The following is a 17,641-nucleotide window of genomic DNA, read 5'->3' on the forward strand; positions in this document are numbered from 1 at the left end:
GAAGAAAAAAAGAAAAAAAAATACCAATCAGCCATGCCTGGTGGTCTGTAGTCCCTCCCGTCTGTCTGGAAGGCTGAGGCGGGAAGGTGATAAGAGCAAACTGGATGCCAGAGTAAGTTCAGGCCAGCACCAGCAACTTAGTGAGACTATCTCAAAATACAAGGGACTGAAGAGAAGCCGGGGCTGTGGCTCCGTGAGGGAACACTTGCCCGTCCTTTGTGTCTCTATTTGTCAGGCACAGGTGATGAACAGTTTCACCTTGAGGCACACAGCACAGAGCCAGCAATTAACTCTATTACTCATCCTGCGGCTTGCAGATGGCTGTCCACGCCATCTGTGGCTTCCTATTTAAATGGTTCAGCTGCCTCAGTGTACCCCCAGGTATTTATATGCTGCTGCTTATCAATATTTAAAATGATTCCATTGTTCAGAGTGAATCTGGCGCTTTCAGGACATCACCCCGGTGCAGGGACAGCTTTTTCTTCTCCTTCTGCTCCTCGTCCCAGGCCTGGCCTACAGACTTAGCCGCTCCTTACGTGGAGCTCATTTATGCCTCTGTGTCCCCCCTTCCCTCCCCCTCCGAGATAGGGTCTCTTATACCTCAGGTTGGCCTTAAACTCAAAATGTAGCTGAGGATGACCCTGAACTCCTGCTCTTCCTGCCCCCACCTCCCAAGTGTTGGGATTACAGGCGTGGACCACCACACCCTGTTTATGTGGTGCTGGCACCAAACCCAGGGTTTCTTGGCATGCTAGGCAAACAGTTGAGCTACATTCTTAGCCACGAATCTTTCTCTCTTTTTTCGAAAATTGTATTTTTAAAACGACATTTATTTATTAGTACGTATGTGTGCAGAGGCAGGAGAGAGCTGGGTCTTAAGAGGGGGAGAAAGCTTCCTCCTTTCCCCCTTAGCTCTCCAGGAAAGGCAGATGAGAGTGGAGCCTTTGTGCAGGGCTCACTCACCTCTCACCACAAGCATGTGTCTCCCTTTTGTTGAACAGGCTGCTGTGACCACAGTGGCCAGAGAATGCCTTACAAGGAGTTGTACCCGTGGCTGCCCCAGGCTGGTTCTTTCTCCTCTGACCACTTGGCCCTAGTCCCTGGGGCCTTTCCCTTCTACCTCTACCCTGGGGAAGTTCTAGGCAGAAGCCACTGGAGAGAGCAGCTCTGGCCTCTCTTGATGAGCAGGGGCCATGTTGGGAGGGGTTGGTTGGGGTCTCTGGGCAATAACAGGGAGTTGACAAGAGATATGTTTCTGGCCCAGGAGTGAGGGGCACCTCCTCTGTGAGCTTTGGGTTGATGCTTTCGTCTGCACAGCTCGGGGACCTTTCCATTGACTGCCCCTTTGCCCTCACCTTAGGAGACACCCCTAGGACCAAGGAATCAGGTGGCTAGGGTGGAGGAAGCTGAGATTTCAGGATGTGTGCTGGGTGGCTAGCTTTTATGCTGCCTGAGTTGTCTAATTCAGTTCCTTCGGAGCGTTCTCCCTTTGGGTCCCTCCAGAAACAGTGTGGGGGAAGGGAAGAAAGGGAGAGCTGGCTGTCCCTCCCTGGGGCTGCCATACCTGTCTGACCAGCCCTTCCTTTTCTCCTTCCGTTTTCTCTCACTGGCTTGGCACCAGCCCCGGCTCCCTCCCTGTGGTTTGCTGGGAAAAGTCACCAGTCTTGCTGGGTGTGGGCCCGTGTTGGAGAGAGGGCGGTGAACACACACCCAAATCAGCTTCCACCTTAAAAATGGAGTGCTGTTTCAGGGGCTGTGAGGGGTTGCCTGGTGTGAACAGGCTCTAACTGGATTTCCCTCCTGCTAGCCTGCTGGAAGCCCAAGGCTGGGGACCTGAAGGCTGGGCTAGAGGCAAAAGACATGCAAGGAAGGGACATGGTCATTGTGTGCCCTTTGGGATTTCTAGACTGGCCTTTCTGGAAGTGACCTCAGATTGTGTGTGTGTGTGTGTGTGTGTGTGTGTGTGTGTGTGTGTTGTAAAAGGAACTTGTCTGGTTGTGTCTAGGAGAGGACTTCTGGGTCTCTGCCCCTTTTGGTAGGGGCCTATATGTGCCTATCCTTCGGGGGTCTTGGGTGTTTCTCCTGGAGAAGGGGAGCAGTCCATAGACTGTTCTAGAGGGTGTTTGCCCCTTTCCCTGGTTTTGGGGTGTGTGTGTCTGCCATCTACCCTGTCCCCCAGGGGATTCGGATACCTGTCATCTTTTGGTTTCTCTGGTTAAGTCCCACCCAATCCCCACACACACCCCGCAGTACCTTCCAGAGAGCCCAGCCCATCAGGTAATTTAATTGCAGGTGGAATCTTTGCCTTCGGGACCCAAACCTCTTGCCTTCAGCCCGCCACAGCCCGCCACAGCCCGCCACAGCCCGCCCCACCCAGGCCTGGAGGGCCTTGCTCGGCTCCCCTGTCTCCAACCTCCCACAGGTGCATGCTGTGCCCCAACCTGCTCTCCTGACTCACTCTGGTACTGGGGTAATGAGTTCAGAGAGACAGGTGCAGGGAAAGGATGCCTCCCTGGTCATGCCTGGCCGCTTGGGGGGGCTGGGGAAGCGGAGGGGGGTCCGGATGGCTGGGCCAGCCCAGCCGCGCCATCCTGTCCCACTCACCACTTTGTCTTACTTCCCATGACTTACTGCACTGGGAGCCTCGGGAAGGTGTTCATTCCCAAAGAAGCAGCAACAACCAAGACCCCAATGCCTCTCCTCTTCTCTGGGGTCCCCCCTTTCTGCCTTGGCCTCTGTTCTTCGTTCTTTTGCTATTCCTTGAGGCCTACAGTGCTCTGCCTGGCCTGGGGAATTCTGGGGTCTTGACAGGAGAGAAGACTACTGGGCTGTGTCCAGAAGAAGAGCTGTGTTTGGTTTCTCTTTACCTTGCACCCAGTGAGAGGACAGCTAGAAGCATGTGTTTATTCATTTAGGCCGCCAGCATCTTCTCAGCCCCTTTTGGCAGCCTGGGGTTTGCAGGATGTGGTGCAGGTAGGGGAGCAGGGTGGTGGTGGCTGTACCCTGGACAGACAGGGCAAACAGGAGCCTGGAACAGGGGATGGAAGGGTCCTGCTGGCCAGATTGGCTAGCCCCACCTAAAGGAGTGTTTCTTTGAGGAAGTAGAAGAGACCAGCCAGACGTGATAGGGTACACCCACCCACAAACCCAGAACCTCAGTGCTGGGGTGGTAAAGGCAGGTACCAGCTTTGGTGGCACAGTGAGTTCAAGCAGCCTGGCTGACACAAGACCCTGCTTTTTTTTTTTTTTTTAAGACCCCAAATGCCAGGGAACCCTTTCCACCCAGACTCCCCCCAGTAGTTCTCACAGAAGGCAGGAGACAAGACGCCTAGATCCCAGTGATGGGAGACCCCAGGCTTACTTCCTGGTCTCATAGGAGCTCAACTGCTCTCTCCTGGATTTTTAGGGTGGGGTTGGAGAGGGATCCTGGGTGGGAGCAGCTCTCTGCTGCCCTCACCTGAGTCCTGCCCGGAGGTAGCAGACGTTGGGTTAGGCCCTGCCCTCTCAGTGTCTAGCCACTCAGGTAAGAGGTCTTTTTCCCTCCCCTGGGGCTGGGCTCTCCTTTATAAAGGGCTGGGCGCTGTCCCCCGGCCTAGAAGCAGCTGCTCGCTCGCTCTTGAACCTCTGCCTTCAGCGTACTGCCATCACTCCAGACTTCACCATGTCCATCAGGGTGACCCAGAAGTCCTACAAGGTGTCCACCTCCGGCCCCCGGGCCTTCAGCAGCCGCTCGTACACGAGTGCGCCCGGTGCGCGCATCAGCTCTTCCAGCTTTTCCCGGGTGGGCAGCGGCAGCAGCTTCCGGGGAAGCCTAGGCACCAGTATGGGTCTGGGAGGCTTCGGCGGCGGGGCTGGTGTAGGGGGTATCACGGCAGTCACGGTGAACCAAAGCCTGCTGAGCCCCTTGAAGCTGGAGGTGGACCCCAACATCCAGGCCGTGCGCACCCAGGAGAAGGAGCAGATCAAATCCCTTAACAACAAGTTCGCCTCCTTCATTGACAAGGTGAGAAACCCCCTCTGCCCGACTAAGCTGTCCCGAGCCCTTTCTTCTGCCGTCACAGAGGATGGGCACATCTCTAGCCCCCACGAGCTTCTGCTGTGCCCTACCCATCCTGGCCACACTCCCTTCCAGGTTCTCTCATACACTTCGGTTTGGGTGGAGAGGGTCTGAAGTGCTTGTGACTAAATCCTCTTGCACTCCCTCACCGGAATCTGCGTTCTGACCTGCCTATCCACTGGCGGGCCTGGAGCCTTTACTGTCGCTCGGCGGCTCTCTGGTGGCAGGGAAACCTCCCCCCCCCCCCCCCGCCCTCGCACCGCCCCAAGATTTTCTCTTGGTGCCCTGGTGCGTTTTTCTTTCTTCCTGTTAAATAATGAAGGGTTGGGTAGGATCCTAGAAGGTCGCAGGTGTCTCGATTGAACCCGGCAAAGGCAGATGGTGGTCTTTGGTGTCCGGGGACGGAGTGTGGGGCTCAGGCTGAGTCACTGCTTGGCCCCTGCCCTGCTCGCTCAGTGTGGGCGGGGCCGCTGCGGAGCCAGGGCGGAGGTCGGCGGCGTCTCGGCTGTGCCCGTCCACCAGGAGGAGCTCCGGCGTCGGGGGGAGTCGCGGGGCTCCGCCTCGGGAAAGCCCGTGCGGGATTCAAAGTCTGCGGGCGTTGGACACTCCGCCCCAGTTTCACGACCTGTTAAAACCGGAGTTTATGGCCCCAGATAGCGTCGGCCTGCCCACGCCCATCTGCCTGCTTGGCCCTTGTACCCCTTTTCGGCTTCCTACCCTGGCTCCGCCCCAATCGCCTGGTTCCTTCGCAAGTCCAGAGCCAGGCCAGATTTTGCAGTCCTGTGGCTAGGTGGCCTTCGTGGCCCCAGGACGATTGGCCCTTTCTGCTGACTGGCTCCTAAGAGGCCGCGCGGGAACCGGAGGAGGGAAAACACGGGGCAGATGAGCCCGTGGAGTCGGAGGCCCCAGGAGCGCCTGCCCTTCTCACGAGGGCTTGCCAGCTGCTGTGAGGGCCCCTAGCTTCTCATTGCGACCTGACGGAGAGCAGTCGGTGCAGGCGTGGAGGAGTGTGACTTCTGGTTACAGGGCCCCACAGTTTCCTGGGATGGGCCATGTTGTCAATTTGACTTCCTCATCTGTAAAATGGACAGGCTCTAAATCAGTTTCTGCCTGCTCAGCTCACACAGCGGGGAAGTTTAGCAGCGCCTGGCCCAAATTCAGCATTCCATTAGAATGAAATGGTTGAACCACTGGGGCTACTTGTTTATTTTTATTTTTAGTAATTACGGTGAAGAAAGGATCTGTCTCATTGGTGGTGGGAAAGTAATCCGATTGTTCACCACCCCCCCCCCCCAAGTTTAAAAAGTTACAGCTTCAGGCTGAGTGCACAAAATGCATTTCCCTCCTTTGGAGCATTCTATTAGACGTATGAAAGAGTTCCTCCTGTACCATGTCTTGGATTGCATGTTCTAAGATGTGAGTTCTGTGTTTATGGTGGGAGGGAAGGGCTGTGGAAACTGGGCAAGAGGGTGTGGAGACGCCAGAATCTGTGAATCTCAACGTTTGGGGCTGCAGGGTGGGAAGGAGACAGATCTGCCTTCTCTTACTTCTTCCTCTGCTAAAAGTGGGCTCTGTGTGGAGAAGGAACTCCCTAAAGCACCCACCCAAGCTTCTGGAGGCTTTTTCAAGGTTAGAGAGATCCAGACCAAGTTACACAGCTCGAGTTAGCTGCAGCATTGACCTAGAAGCCTTAGTAACCACTCTGGGCCTCAGGGAGAAAGTTCCCTAAAGTTCCAGGGCCTGCTGGGCGGGGGTGGTGTATACCTTTAATCCCAGCACTCGGGAGGTAGAGGCAGGCTAATTTCTGTGAGTTTGAGGCCAGCCTGGGCTACAGAGTGAGTTCCAGGAAAGGTGCCAAAGCTACCCAGAGAAACCCTGTCTCAACAAACAAACAAACAAACAAACAAACAAATTTCCAGGGCCTTTCTTTAAGGTCCCTCCAAATGAAGACTGATATTATCTGATGTGAATAATCTATCCCCTTCTCATAGGTATATAAAAGTGGGGCTTTTTTTTTTTTTTATTGATCTGTGATGTATAGTCTATGCAAATAAGATCTGTGCTGCAGGTACAGCGTTGGCCTTTCCCGTTCCAAGTGCTAGAGGGACACGATTCCAGATGTCACCGTCTGTGCTATTCCCCAGGTCATAGGTGGGACATGGCTCCAGATGTCACCGTCTCACTGCTGTTCCCCGGGTCATAGGTGACCCCCTTGCTCAGGGGAGAAGACAGCGCTCGTTTCCTCTAGACCCTGACCCTAGCCTGATGTGGACCTTTTGCTGTGCCCCCCCCCCCAGGTGCGCTTCCTGGAGCAGCAGAACAAGATGCTGGAGACCAAGTGGAGCCTGCTGCAGCAGCAGAAGACGTCGAGGAGCAACATGGACAACATGTTTGAGAGCTATATCAACAACCTGCGACGGCAGCTGGAAACCCTGGGCCAGGAGAAACTGAAGCTGGAGGCAGAGCTTGGCAACATGCAGGGCCTGGTGGAGGACTTCAAGAATAAGTGAGCCTCTCCCCAAATGAAGTCTGCTCACCTTGCCACACATTTTGAGACAGAGGCCCAAGTCCCCACTGCCCGCTGCTTGTGGGCAGTTTGGTCCTATGGCCATATGATCAGTTTTGTTTGGGACAGTCTATTTTATGCTCACCATCCAAGATGCTGATAGCGTCAGCCTGCTTTCAGTCCCAGGACTGTCTAGATTTGGGTAACAAATTTCCTCTTTCAATAGTGTACCTAAGCTGGATATGGTGGCATACGTGTGGAGTATTCCATTCAGGAGGCAGAGGCAGGAGGATTATGCAAACACAGTCTGATCTTCATAGTGAGTTCTAGGCCAGCCAGAGCTACACAGTGAGATTCTGTTTTCTAAAAAAAAAAAAAAAAAGTGCATTTAAATGAGAGAGGCAGCTAGCAGTCCTCGATTTTACACTAACAGCCGTGATCTAGCCTCTGGTGAACTCCAGACAGTGCTCTGTGCCATGTCAGGCCCCATGTTAACTCTCTCAACACGCCAAATCTCGCGTGTATTTGGAGAGTGCATTCCTGCTCTTGGCCTTCCCACTGGCTGAATAAGGTTGTGTGGGGAGAGGGAAATGGTAGGGAGGTCAGAAGGACCAGCCTCTCATGCCTTACATCTCTGAACTAAACTTTGTAGACATTCATTTCCCCCATCAGAAAACAAGGTGGGTGGGAGTGAAATTCTCTGCACGTGTGCTGCGTGGGGCTCCGTCCCTGGCAGCAGCAGACACAGGGCAGCCTTGTCTTCACCTCCGCCCGCTGACTCCAAGTCTTCTCTTACTAGGTACGAGGATGAGATCAACAAGCGTACAGAGATGGAGAACGAATTTGTCCTCATCAAGAAGGTGAGGGTCTTGGGGGGGGCTGCAGAGATTGCTCAGTGGTTAGAGCACTTGCCTTTCTTCAGAGGACCTGAGTTCGGTTCCTAACACCCACATCAAATGGCTCACAACCGCCTGTAACCACAGCTCCAGGGGATCCGATGCCCCAGCCTCTGGCACCTGAACTCATGTGTGCATATCCACATAGGCGTACACACACATAATTAAAAATAATAAAAACAAATTTAAAAAAGAAGACGAGGGTCCTCTAACCTGCATGCAGACCAGGAGGGTGAGCTTTGGGACTTAGATGAGGAGTTTTCTGATGACCTCATTGCTTTCTAAGTAATAGGAAAAATTCTTTTGCCATCTGATGCAAATAATAGATAACATAATAGAAAGGTAGACAAGACAGAGAGTTAGATTCCTGCAGTTAGATAGTATTCCAGGTATCAAGTTGGACCAGGTTAGTGGTCTAGCCTTAGCTTTCTGGAGGAGGAAGGGTGGGGTGTGGGCCTGCAGGAAGCAGAGATAAAGTTCATGGCTGCGATCCAGGGGAATACACAGCAGCTAGGCTGGAGGGCCAGCCACACGTCCAGGCCATGGGCAGATGTTGGGGAGCCCCTGGGTACTGAACTCGGCCCCTCCCCTCCCCCTCAGGATGTGGATGAGGCATACATGAACAAGGTGGAGCTGGAGTCCCGACTGGAAGGGCTGACTGATGAGATCAACTTCCTTCGGCAGATCCATGAAGAGGTACTTTCTCCGGGGGTGGAGTGAGCGGGTCCTCCAGCCTGTCAGTATCTTACTCTGGCACCTAGACGGTCTATCCCTGTCTTCCAGCACACCACTCCACAAGGGTCCGATAACCGTAGCCGCCAGTTAACATTGTTGTAGAGGCTGCAGCCCCTACTTGAAATGGGGAAATGGGCTCTGAGAAGCGAAATAACCCATCCCAGGTCCTCATACAGAGTGGCAGCCCAGCCTAACAGACTTGTAGTGTCCTCAGAGCCCTTGTTCCTGGTCTTTGCGCTGAGTTGAAGGCCTCTAGGCTTTAGTATTGGGGCAAAGAGTGGGGACAGGGTCTTCCCCTTGCCTGTTTACCTAACTTCAGACTTTCCTTGCTGTCTCCCTCCGCCGTTAACTTTGATGTTTCTAAGTCCTAGCTCTCACTTGCTCCTTTGTCATGTTGCAAAGGACCCTGTGTACAGGGACAGAACCTTACCACCACGCCCCTGCCCTACAGGAGATCCGTGAGCTGCAGTCTCAGATCTCAGACACGTCTGTGGTGCTGTCTATGGACAACAGCCGCTCCCTGGACATGGACAGCATCATTGCTGAAGTCCGTGCCCAGTATGAGGACATCGCCAACCGCAGCCGGGCTGAGGCTGAGAGCATGTACCAGATTAAGGTAAAGAACAGGGTTGTAAGCCTGGGCCTCCCTTCCTGGCCAATTCTGTGCCCTGGATCATGAGGAGGGAAACTCATGTGGGCTGGTTCTGCAGAATGGAAGCCTGGAGTTCTGGAACAGGACCTTCATTGCTCGCTCTCTCTCTCTCTCTCTCTCTCTCTCTCTCTCTCTCTCTCTCTCTGTGTGTGTGTGTGTGTGTGTGTGTGTGTATGCACATACTTATGCATGCTTCTGCACATCTGTGGGAGGTTGGTGGGTGACATGACCCAGGCTTTTGTGGCTTGACCAAGAGGGGGCTCTCCCAGCTAGAACCTCACTTCCCTTCTTGCCCCTGCAGTACGAGGAATTGCAGGCCCAGGCTGGGAAGCATGGGGATGACTTACGCCGCACAAAGACCGAGATCTCTGAGATGAACCGCAACATCAACCGCCTGCAGGCGGAGATTGATGCTCTCAAAGGCCAGGTACTGCTGGACTTGGGTGGGACTGGGGAGAACTGGGGTTGAGAGTGGGAGGGGCAGCTTCTCGTCACCTGTCTCAGCTGCTGTGGGCGTCGCCGTGAGCAGCATCTAGGGAAAGAGCTCTGGGTGGTTGGCTAGAGTCCAGGTCCCATTCCCCAAGGCCTTCTCTTCTAGTCTACCATACGCAGGGCAAGGTTGGGTTTTGCTCCTTGATGAAGAGTCTAGAAGCTAGGGATCTGATCCGGATAAAGCAAAGCTCTTGCATCGCCGCAGGTGGAGGTGTGAGCGGGAAATGCCTGGAAGTAGCTCCCGTTGCTTCCTAGGTTTGCTCAGCGTCACCTGCAGAATTTTCTTTTGGCTGGATGGAGTTGGTCTAAGTCGGAGAGGGGGGACTTTCAAAGAAGCTCAGGGTGGGGCTGGGCATGTAGCTCAAGTTGCTCAAGTGCTTGCCTAGCGTGCCCAAGGCCCTGGGTTCAGGACTGCATACAACCAGGAGTGGTGGTGCACGCCAGTAACTCCAACAGTCGGTAGGCTAGAACGGGAGGATTGCTGTGAGTTCAAGGCCAGCCTGGACTACATAGTGAGTTCTAGGCCAGCTTGGGTTTTAAATCAAATGACAACAAAAGAAGCCCAATGTGGATGGATTTTAGGGAGAAGACATAACAGATACCATCTGCTTATCTGTCTCCTTCCCCACAGAAAGCATCCCTGGAGGCTGCCATTGCGGATGCCGAGCAGCGTGGGGAGATGGCCATTAAGGATGCCAATGCCAAGCTGGCCCAGCTGGAGGCTGCCCTGCAGCAGGCCAAGCAGGACATGGCCCGGCAGCTGCGTGAGTACCAGGAGCTGATGAATGTCAAGCTGGCGCTGGACATCGAGATCGCCACCTACCGCAAGCTGCTGGAGGGCGAGGAGAGCAGGTGGGTCTGGAGGTCTCTCCTGGGAAGGGCAGGTGCTGTCTGGAGCCTTCCTGGGACTTGGGTTCTGCTGTGGGAGGAAAGAAAGGGCCAAGAGTTGGTCCTGACATCCGTGCATCTGGTTACAGGCTGGAGTCTGGAATGCAGAACCTGAGTATCCATACGAAGACCACCAGTGGCTACTCAGGTGAGTGTCCTGGGTGTTGGGGATGGAGGGCAGAGGACCCAGGAAGTCAGGGCTCTGGAAGAGGCTGTGCTCAGTGGCAGTTGACAAAGGGAAGGGGCAGGATCCCTGTTCTTGGGAGAACAGACTAAGGACCTAAATAATATCCTCACTAATAGAAAGTCCCACAGAGATGCTAGCTGTGTGCCAGGCCCTTGCTAAGTTCCTTACATGTGTTATTGTGGGCTCTAATGAATCTTCACATTCCTCTCCAAATAGCAGAGAGAAGGGCTCCGTTGAGTGCTCATCAGGCACATGCAGCTGGTAGGGAAGTCTCTTCTATGTTGGGTCTGCTTCTCCAGACAGCTGAGTTGTGACCCACCTAGTAATCAGCCAGGTCTGGGCCAGCCTCTCCATCTATGGTTATCACAGAGTGACTAGGGAGAAGGGGCCCTAAGCCTGGGCTCACGTGCCTGTCTCTCTCCCTTGCCCTGGACCAGGAGGGCTGAGCTCAGCCTACGGGGGACTCACCAGCCCTGGCTTCAGCTATGGCATGAGCTCCTTCCAGCCCAGCTTCAGCTCTCTCGGAGGCTCCAGCACGATTACTCGCACCAAGGCTGTGGTTGTGAAGAAGATTGAAACCCGTGATGGGAAGCTGGTGTCGGAGTCCTCTGATATCCTGCCCAAGTGAACGGCCGCTGGAGCCATTGCCAGCCTGTGCTTCTGCAGCTGCTCAGGGCTCACAGGGGAGACAGCTGTGTGGCAGAGTGCAGGGAACAGGATCAGCCCTAGCCCTCTGGCCAACCTAGGGAGGATCTTCCATCTGGAGTACCCCTCTGACCCCCACCTCCCTCCCAAACCCAATTCAATTGTATTTTCCAAAATAAAGCCTCAGCTGGCTCCATCAACTGGCTTTGCCATGTGTATGTGTATGTGGGCGGGGAGGGATGGGCAGGAGGGTCCTTCCTGGGACATGGAAGCTTGGTGTGCAGGGCAGGAAAGTCTCCTCCAGGCTGTTCCAAAAGGATGTGCCTTGGTTGATGCTCTGGCTACAGACCATGGCTTTTTTTCTTTTTCTTCTTTTAAGATTTTATTTATTTATTTATTTATTTATTTATTTATTTATTTATTTATTTATTTATTTATTTATTATGTATACAGTGTTCTGCCTGCATGCCCGTACTAGAGGCCAGAAAAGGGCACCAGAAGGTTGTGAGCCACCCTGTAGTTGTTGGGAATTGAACTCAGGACCTCTGGCAGAGTAGCCAGTGCTCTTAACTCTGCACAACGGCTCTTTACCAGTGCATAGCCTCTTACAGCTTACAGCAGAGTCTCAGATATCCAGGCTCACTTGAGCTTTGCAGCGGTACACTTGGCAAGGAATCAGGTTTGGGGTGGTCCTATCAGAGAGTCAGTCTGCTGTTGCCAGACCTCAGCATCAGGACCACTCACAGAAAGTGGCTGGGCTGGGCGTGGAAGTCAGGACTGTCCAATTCTCAAGCCTGTCCTTGAGCAAACACACAGCTTCCTTGTGTCCATCCAGATGTCTTTGCCAGGGGCCTAGGAGGTCTGGGTTCCTATCCCTGCAGATGTCCAGAGTCTATTTTTAGTGATGGGTGTGTGGTGCCTGTAATTTCTAGATGCCACGATAGTTCAGTGCAGGACTTGGCACTGATACATGGGTTTGTCCCTGCTCTTCGCCGTCACACCCACCCACATTGCTTCACACCACCCTTTCCTCCCCTTTCAATGCTGTGCTTGATAGAGTGGGTGTGTGTGGAGCCAGTGTTTGCCTGTGGAGGGTGGACTGTGTGCTTTGGGGTGTATATAGGCTCCTTGAAGTGTGTAAAGGGGTTTGCCCGCCTGTCCAGTTTCCCGAGGTTTAGGGCCGGAGACAGCCGGATGAAGCATGGCCACAGCTCCTGCACCACTGCCATCAGTGTGGAGTTTCTGGCTGTCACATGGTCTGCGCGCTGCTGGGCTAGGTGTGCATCAGAGCTTAGCACCACTGCTGAGGCTTATACTATATCAACTCTGTTGAAAACGGACGGAGAATAAACAGATACGCGGGACAGGAAGTAGGAACAGACTAGTCCAGGAAGCTCACGGGTGGCCCCTCTGTGGCTAGAGACTTATATTCCAGGTCCCTGGCATCAATCAGCTTTGCCATCTTCCTAGCCCCATGGAGCTGGGCTTTTAGGCCAGCATTGTCCTTCCAAGCCCTCTATCCAGCTCTCAGCCAGGGCCAGGAAACCTAACATAGTAAGGGACTTCAGTCATTACTGTGTTACTGTGCTGGTCAGAGCCTGGGCACCCACAGCCCCAATATGCCAGGTCTGGCCACCTGTCCTTACTTAATAAGCCAATTAAACAAACCAACGATAGTGAAAAACAGAAAAAAGAATCCTCAACATGGCCACATTGGGAAGAGGAACAAAGACATACAGTGACCGCCCCAAGTCCATTTTCAGAGTCCTGGCCTGAGATTTGGGTTTAAGATGAGGACCGGAGCATAGCTAGGCAGTCCTGGCCAGGGTGTGGTCCCACCCACCACTCAGCCATCTTTGTCTTGGCTCCAGTCTTGCCTGCAAGGTGGTCTGACAAATGGTAAATCTCAGGAAACAAACTCCCCCCGTGTGGCTGGGCCAGGCTTCCTGAGCTTCTCGATTTCAGCGCGTTTTGTTTTAGAACTCTGTTAGCAGAAGTGAGAGACCCAAGTGTCTCTTTGTCCCCTCTGATGCTGCCACATTGAGTAAATCTCCTTTTAGAGTTGGGGACAGAGCCACAGCACTGCCAGAGTCTGCTGTCTGCTTTGGGGTTGCCCCATTGCTCCATGGGAAATTCTTAGTCTTTTTTTTCTCCCTAAATCAGCTTAAGAGACTACTCTTACAGCACCTGCTTGACCTCACGGGCAAACCCTCTGTATTTTAAAAACTTGACATTTTGTTTATGTATTTCTGCATTTACTCATTTGTCTATTGTGTATAGACAGGTACATGAGTGTGAGGTCAGAGACCGACTTGTAGGAGCTGGTCTCACCTTGGCCCTGTGGGTCCTGGGAGTGGAATTCAGGTTGGCAGCCTTGGCATCAGGGGCCTTTACCGTCTGAGTTCTCTCCATGTTACTCTTACTCCTTTTTTTCCTTCTTTTTTAAATATAGGGTCTTATTGTAGCCTAGACTGGCCTTGAACTCACTACCCTCCTGCCTCCAATGGGTGACAAGTGGGTACTGCCACAGTTAGGGGTAAATTCAGTTTTATTATGGTTTATAAACACAAGCCCAAGCGAGTGCCAGGAAACAGGAGGATAGTTATCAGGATTGCTCTGGGCAATCAGAACCCAGGGAGAGGGACCTTTTGCCGACCAGTGCCTCAAGTCAATATTTTCAGTTGTGCACACCCAGTCCTTAAGCCAACCACCTGTGTTATCAGGTCCTGCTGCCAGGCCATGGGCAGGTTGGGAGAAGCCTTCCCTCATGGTTGCCAGATGATCTCCACACCCTAGATGTTTGTTGAAGGAAGGCTGTCCAACTCTTCCATGCTGGAGCCCTGTCTTCTCCCGTGTGCACCACCACGGGGCAAGGCCACCCACCGCTCAGGAGTTACCCTCCTTTACCCGTCAGAACTTATGTACTGGTTTATTTTTGATCATTTTTAAAATTTATTTTTATGTGGTTTGCCTGCATATATGTGCACCATGTATGTGCCCAGTACCCGCAGAGGTCAGAAAATGGTTTCGGGACAAGAGTTACAGACATTTGTGAGCTGTCTTGTGGGTGCTGGGAAATGAACCCAAGTCCTTTGGAAAAGCAGACAGTGCTCTTAACCACTGAGCCATTTCTCTAGCCTCTACTTTTTATTTTTTACTACTATTATTATTATTGTTATTTTAGACAAGGCCTCACTGTGTAGTCCTGGCTGTCCTGGAGCTCGCTATGTAGCCCAGGCTGATCTCATAGCCCTAACTCACAGAGATCTGCCTGCCTCTGCCTCCTGAATGCTGGAATTACATGCACAACCACATTCACCCCTGTCGTAATTTAAACACTCACAGAGGATGGGGGTGTAGCTTAGAGGTAGAGTGTTTGTCTATCATGCACAAGGTCTTGGGTTCCACCCTAAGCACTCAGAACATCTTTTTCTCCCTTAAGCAAATGCAGGGGCTGTGGATGTAGCTCAGTTGGTAGAGTGCTTGCCTAGCATGCATGAAATCTTGGGCTCGATCCCCAATACCACATAAGCCAGGAACGGTGGCACAGACCTGTTATCCCAGCACTCAGAAGGTAGAGGTAGAAGGATCAGAAGTTCAAGTCTGAGGCCAGCCTGGGATATAGAAGACCTTGTCTCAATGAATGAATGAATAAATAAATGAAATCCAGTCCTTATTATACGAGGAAACTCGGAAGAATGGAAGATAAAAGTTCTTAAGTATACCTAGCCCTGAACACTTGTAGGTACTCCATCTGGAAAGTCAACCAATCATGAACAGAAAACATTGCAGGAGAATGGATTGTACCCATATCTTATACATTCAGATTCCCTCCTTGTCCTTGTTATCTATATAAAACAATCAAACATTGTGTAGCTTTACATGATATTAAAAGTAGACTCACGATGACTCAAAGTATAAGGAAGAGCTCAGCTGGGATAGCCCAGGCTTGTAATTGCAGCTCTTGAGAGGCTGAGGCAGAAGGGTTGTGAGTTCATTGTCAGCCTGGGCTATCAAGCTAGACCTTGTCTCAAATCAAAACCCAAACACAACCAAACCAAAAAAAAAAAAAAAAAAAAAAAAAAAAACCAAAACAAACTAAATAAAATCAAAGCAAAATGAAAGCCAAGTGACGGGAGTGTATATTAGGTTCAGTGCAGATTGCAAATGATTTTATTTGAGAGGCTGAGATTCTGAGTTTTCACAAGGACTGAGGCACAGCTGTGACTGCTGCCCTGCAGGGCTTTCGCTTAATGAACAGGGAAAAAAAATGACTGCTCCTGGTATGGTGGAGGAGAAAGTTTATTGTAGATATGTAGGAGAGCATGGCCAGAAGCAGGTACATCTGGGAGAGTCCAGAGTGGACATGACCCTGGGCCATGGGAGGAGAGGGGGGGAGGTGAGAAGGGAGAGCAGCTGCTGACCAAAAGGGGTAGCCTGGGCCAAGAGACCGGCCTGGAGAGTAGATGAAAAGACTAGGTGTGGAGGTCTGAAAGAAAATGGCCCCCATAAGCTCATTGGGAGTGACACTATTAGGAGGTGTGGCCTTGTTGGAGGAAGTGTGTCACTGTGGGGACCACTTTGAGGTCTTCTATGCTCAAGGTTCGCCCAGTGTCTCAGTCCACTTTCTGTGGCCTGTGGATCAAGGTGCAGAGTCCTCAGCTCCTTCTCCAGCACCATGTCTGTCTGCTGCATACGATACTCTCAGCTGCCATGCTCCCCGACATGACGATAATGGACTAAACCTCTGAACTGTAAGCCATCTCAATGAAATGTTTTCCTTTATAGAAGTCGCTGTGGTCATGGTGTCTCTTCACAGCAATAGAAACCCTAACTAAGACACCAGGTCACCAAAATGGCTGGTTTATATAGGGAAGGGCAGCTCAGCCCCTGGGCTGGAGAAGTTTAGGGTAGGGGGCGAGGTATGCTGGCTAGGAGGACCCTGTATCTGGTAGGGACTGAGGGATGTAGGGAGGACCTGGTGGCCAGGTCTGCTTTGATATGTTCAATAGGCACCTCAGCCTTTGTCTGGGTTTGAGACTTGGCACTTAACAACTTACACCACTGATTACCCTGAAAGGCAGGCCAGAGCCCCAGAGTCACCAATGTCCTTTAGGTCACACTGGATTTTTATCATATGTAAGCTAAATTAAAAAAAAATTACTTTCTGCTTCTGAGTGCACCAGACAGGCATGCTATGTACAATTCAAGAGCCCTGCCCAGTTGCCTGGTTTCTCTTGCAAAGGGCAGCTGGGCTGTGTCACCTGTGATTTGTCCCAGGTGGTGTCTGTGTATGTACAGTTCCTCAGGTTCGCACACACCTTGCCAATGTTAACTTGTCACGAAGGGCAAGGTGCCATGTGTTGTCATAGCCCTGCTTGGACACCCACCCTGTGCAGTGTTGGGAGGAAGGGAGGAGGAAAGGGTCGAGCACAGTGGCCTTGGCAGCCACCATGCTGTCTCCCCCACAGTGGCTTGTCACTCTTGCATCCTTCCTGCTTGTATCCCAGGACCCTCTCTGCTGCTGCCGCCACCACCCCCTTTTTGGGCAGCTGTTCTTCAGCTCCACCCTGAGACTCAGGCCTGCGGGTCACAGGACATGGTCAGTGTGGGCCAGTCTTGGCTAACCACAGGCCCTTTGCTCTTTTTTCTTTTCCTCTTTCTTGCTTTCCCTGTGTAGCCCTGGCTGTCCCGGAAACTCGCTCTGTAGACCAGGCTGGCCTTGAACTCAGAGATCTCCCTGCTTCTGCCTCTTTGTGCTGGATTAACGGTGTGTGCCACCACCGCCCAGGCCCTTGCTCTTTTCTTACTGAGGCATCTGTGTTATGGAGGCATTCACACCCCAAGATCCACGTAGTCCTTGAGAAATTCCCAGCTCCCCGTTTTCCTGATGCCTGGAACAGGAGCTTTCCTAGGTGGTGGTCATTCTTGGTTGTCAACCTGATGCATCTGGGAAGAGGGAGGCTCAGTTGAGGAGTTACCTCCACTGGCCCACAGATAAATGTCTGTGGGGTGTTTTCTTGATTGCTAACTGATAGAGGAGGGCCCACTGTGGGCCGTGCCACCCCCAGGCAGCTGGGTCTGGGTTGTATACGGAAGGCAGCTGAACAAGCAGTAAGCAGTGGCCCTTCATGATCTCTGCCTCGGTTTCCCTTGATCATGGACTGTGATCCTAATTAAACCTTTCCTCCCCAAGTCGCTTTTGGTCAGTGTTTTACCATAGCAACAGAGAAGCAAATGAATACTGTAGCTAGAGTTTTCCTGTCTGGCCCACAGTCAGGACAAATCTCTCTCACTTGCCAGTCCCACAGCCACTTAGACCCAACCAAGTAAACACAGAGACTTATATTGCTTACAAACTGTATGGCCGTGGCAGGCTTCTTGCTAACTGTTCTTACAGCTTAAATTAATCCATTTCTATAAATCTATACCTTGCCACGTGGCTCGTGGCTTACCGGCATCTTCACATGCTGTTTGTCATCATGGCGGCTGGCAGTGTCTCTGACTCAGCCTTCCACTTCCCAGCTTTATTCTCCTCCTTGTCCCGCCTATACTTCCTGCCCGGCCACTGGCCAATCAGTGA

General features: G+C 52.4%; 1 protein-coding gene across 1 annotated transcript; it reads left to right on the forward strand.

Moving 5' to 3' along the window:
• Window positions 1-3,589: 3,589 nt before the first annotated feature.
• On the forward strand, window positions 3,590-11,258 carry Krt8 (keratin 8). The gene is made up of 9 exons (XM_059247663.1): window positions 3,590-4,003; window positions 6,355-6,563; window positions 7,363-7,423; window positions 8,060-8,155; window positions 8,646-8,810; window positions 9,148-9,273; window positions 9,970-10,190; window positions 10,316-10,374; window positions 10,851-11,258. Exons 1-9 carry the CDS (start codon window positions 3,662-3,664, stop codon window positions 11,039-11,041), a joined length of 1,470 nt encoding a protein of 489 aa, XP_059103646.1. The 5' UTR covers window positions 3,590-3,661; the 3' UTR covers window positions 11,042-11,258.
• Window positions 11,259-17,641: the final 6,383 nt, after the last annotated feature.

The sequence above is a fragment of the Peromyscus eremicus genome, chromosome 20 (genome assembly GCF_949786415.1).
Source record: "Peromyscus eremicus chromosome 20, PerEre_H2_v1, whole genome shotgun sequence".
NCBI lineage: Eukaryota > Metazoa > Chordata > Mammalia > Rodentia > Cricetidae > Peromyscus > Peromyscus eremicus.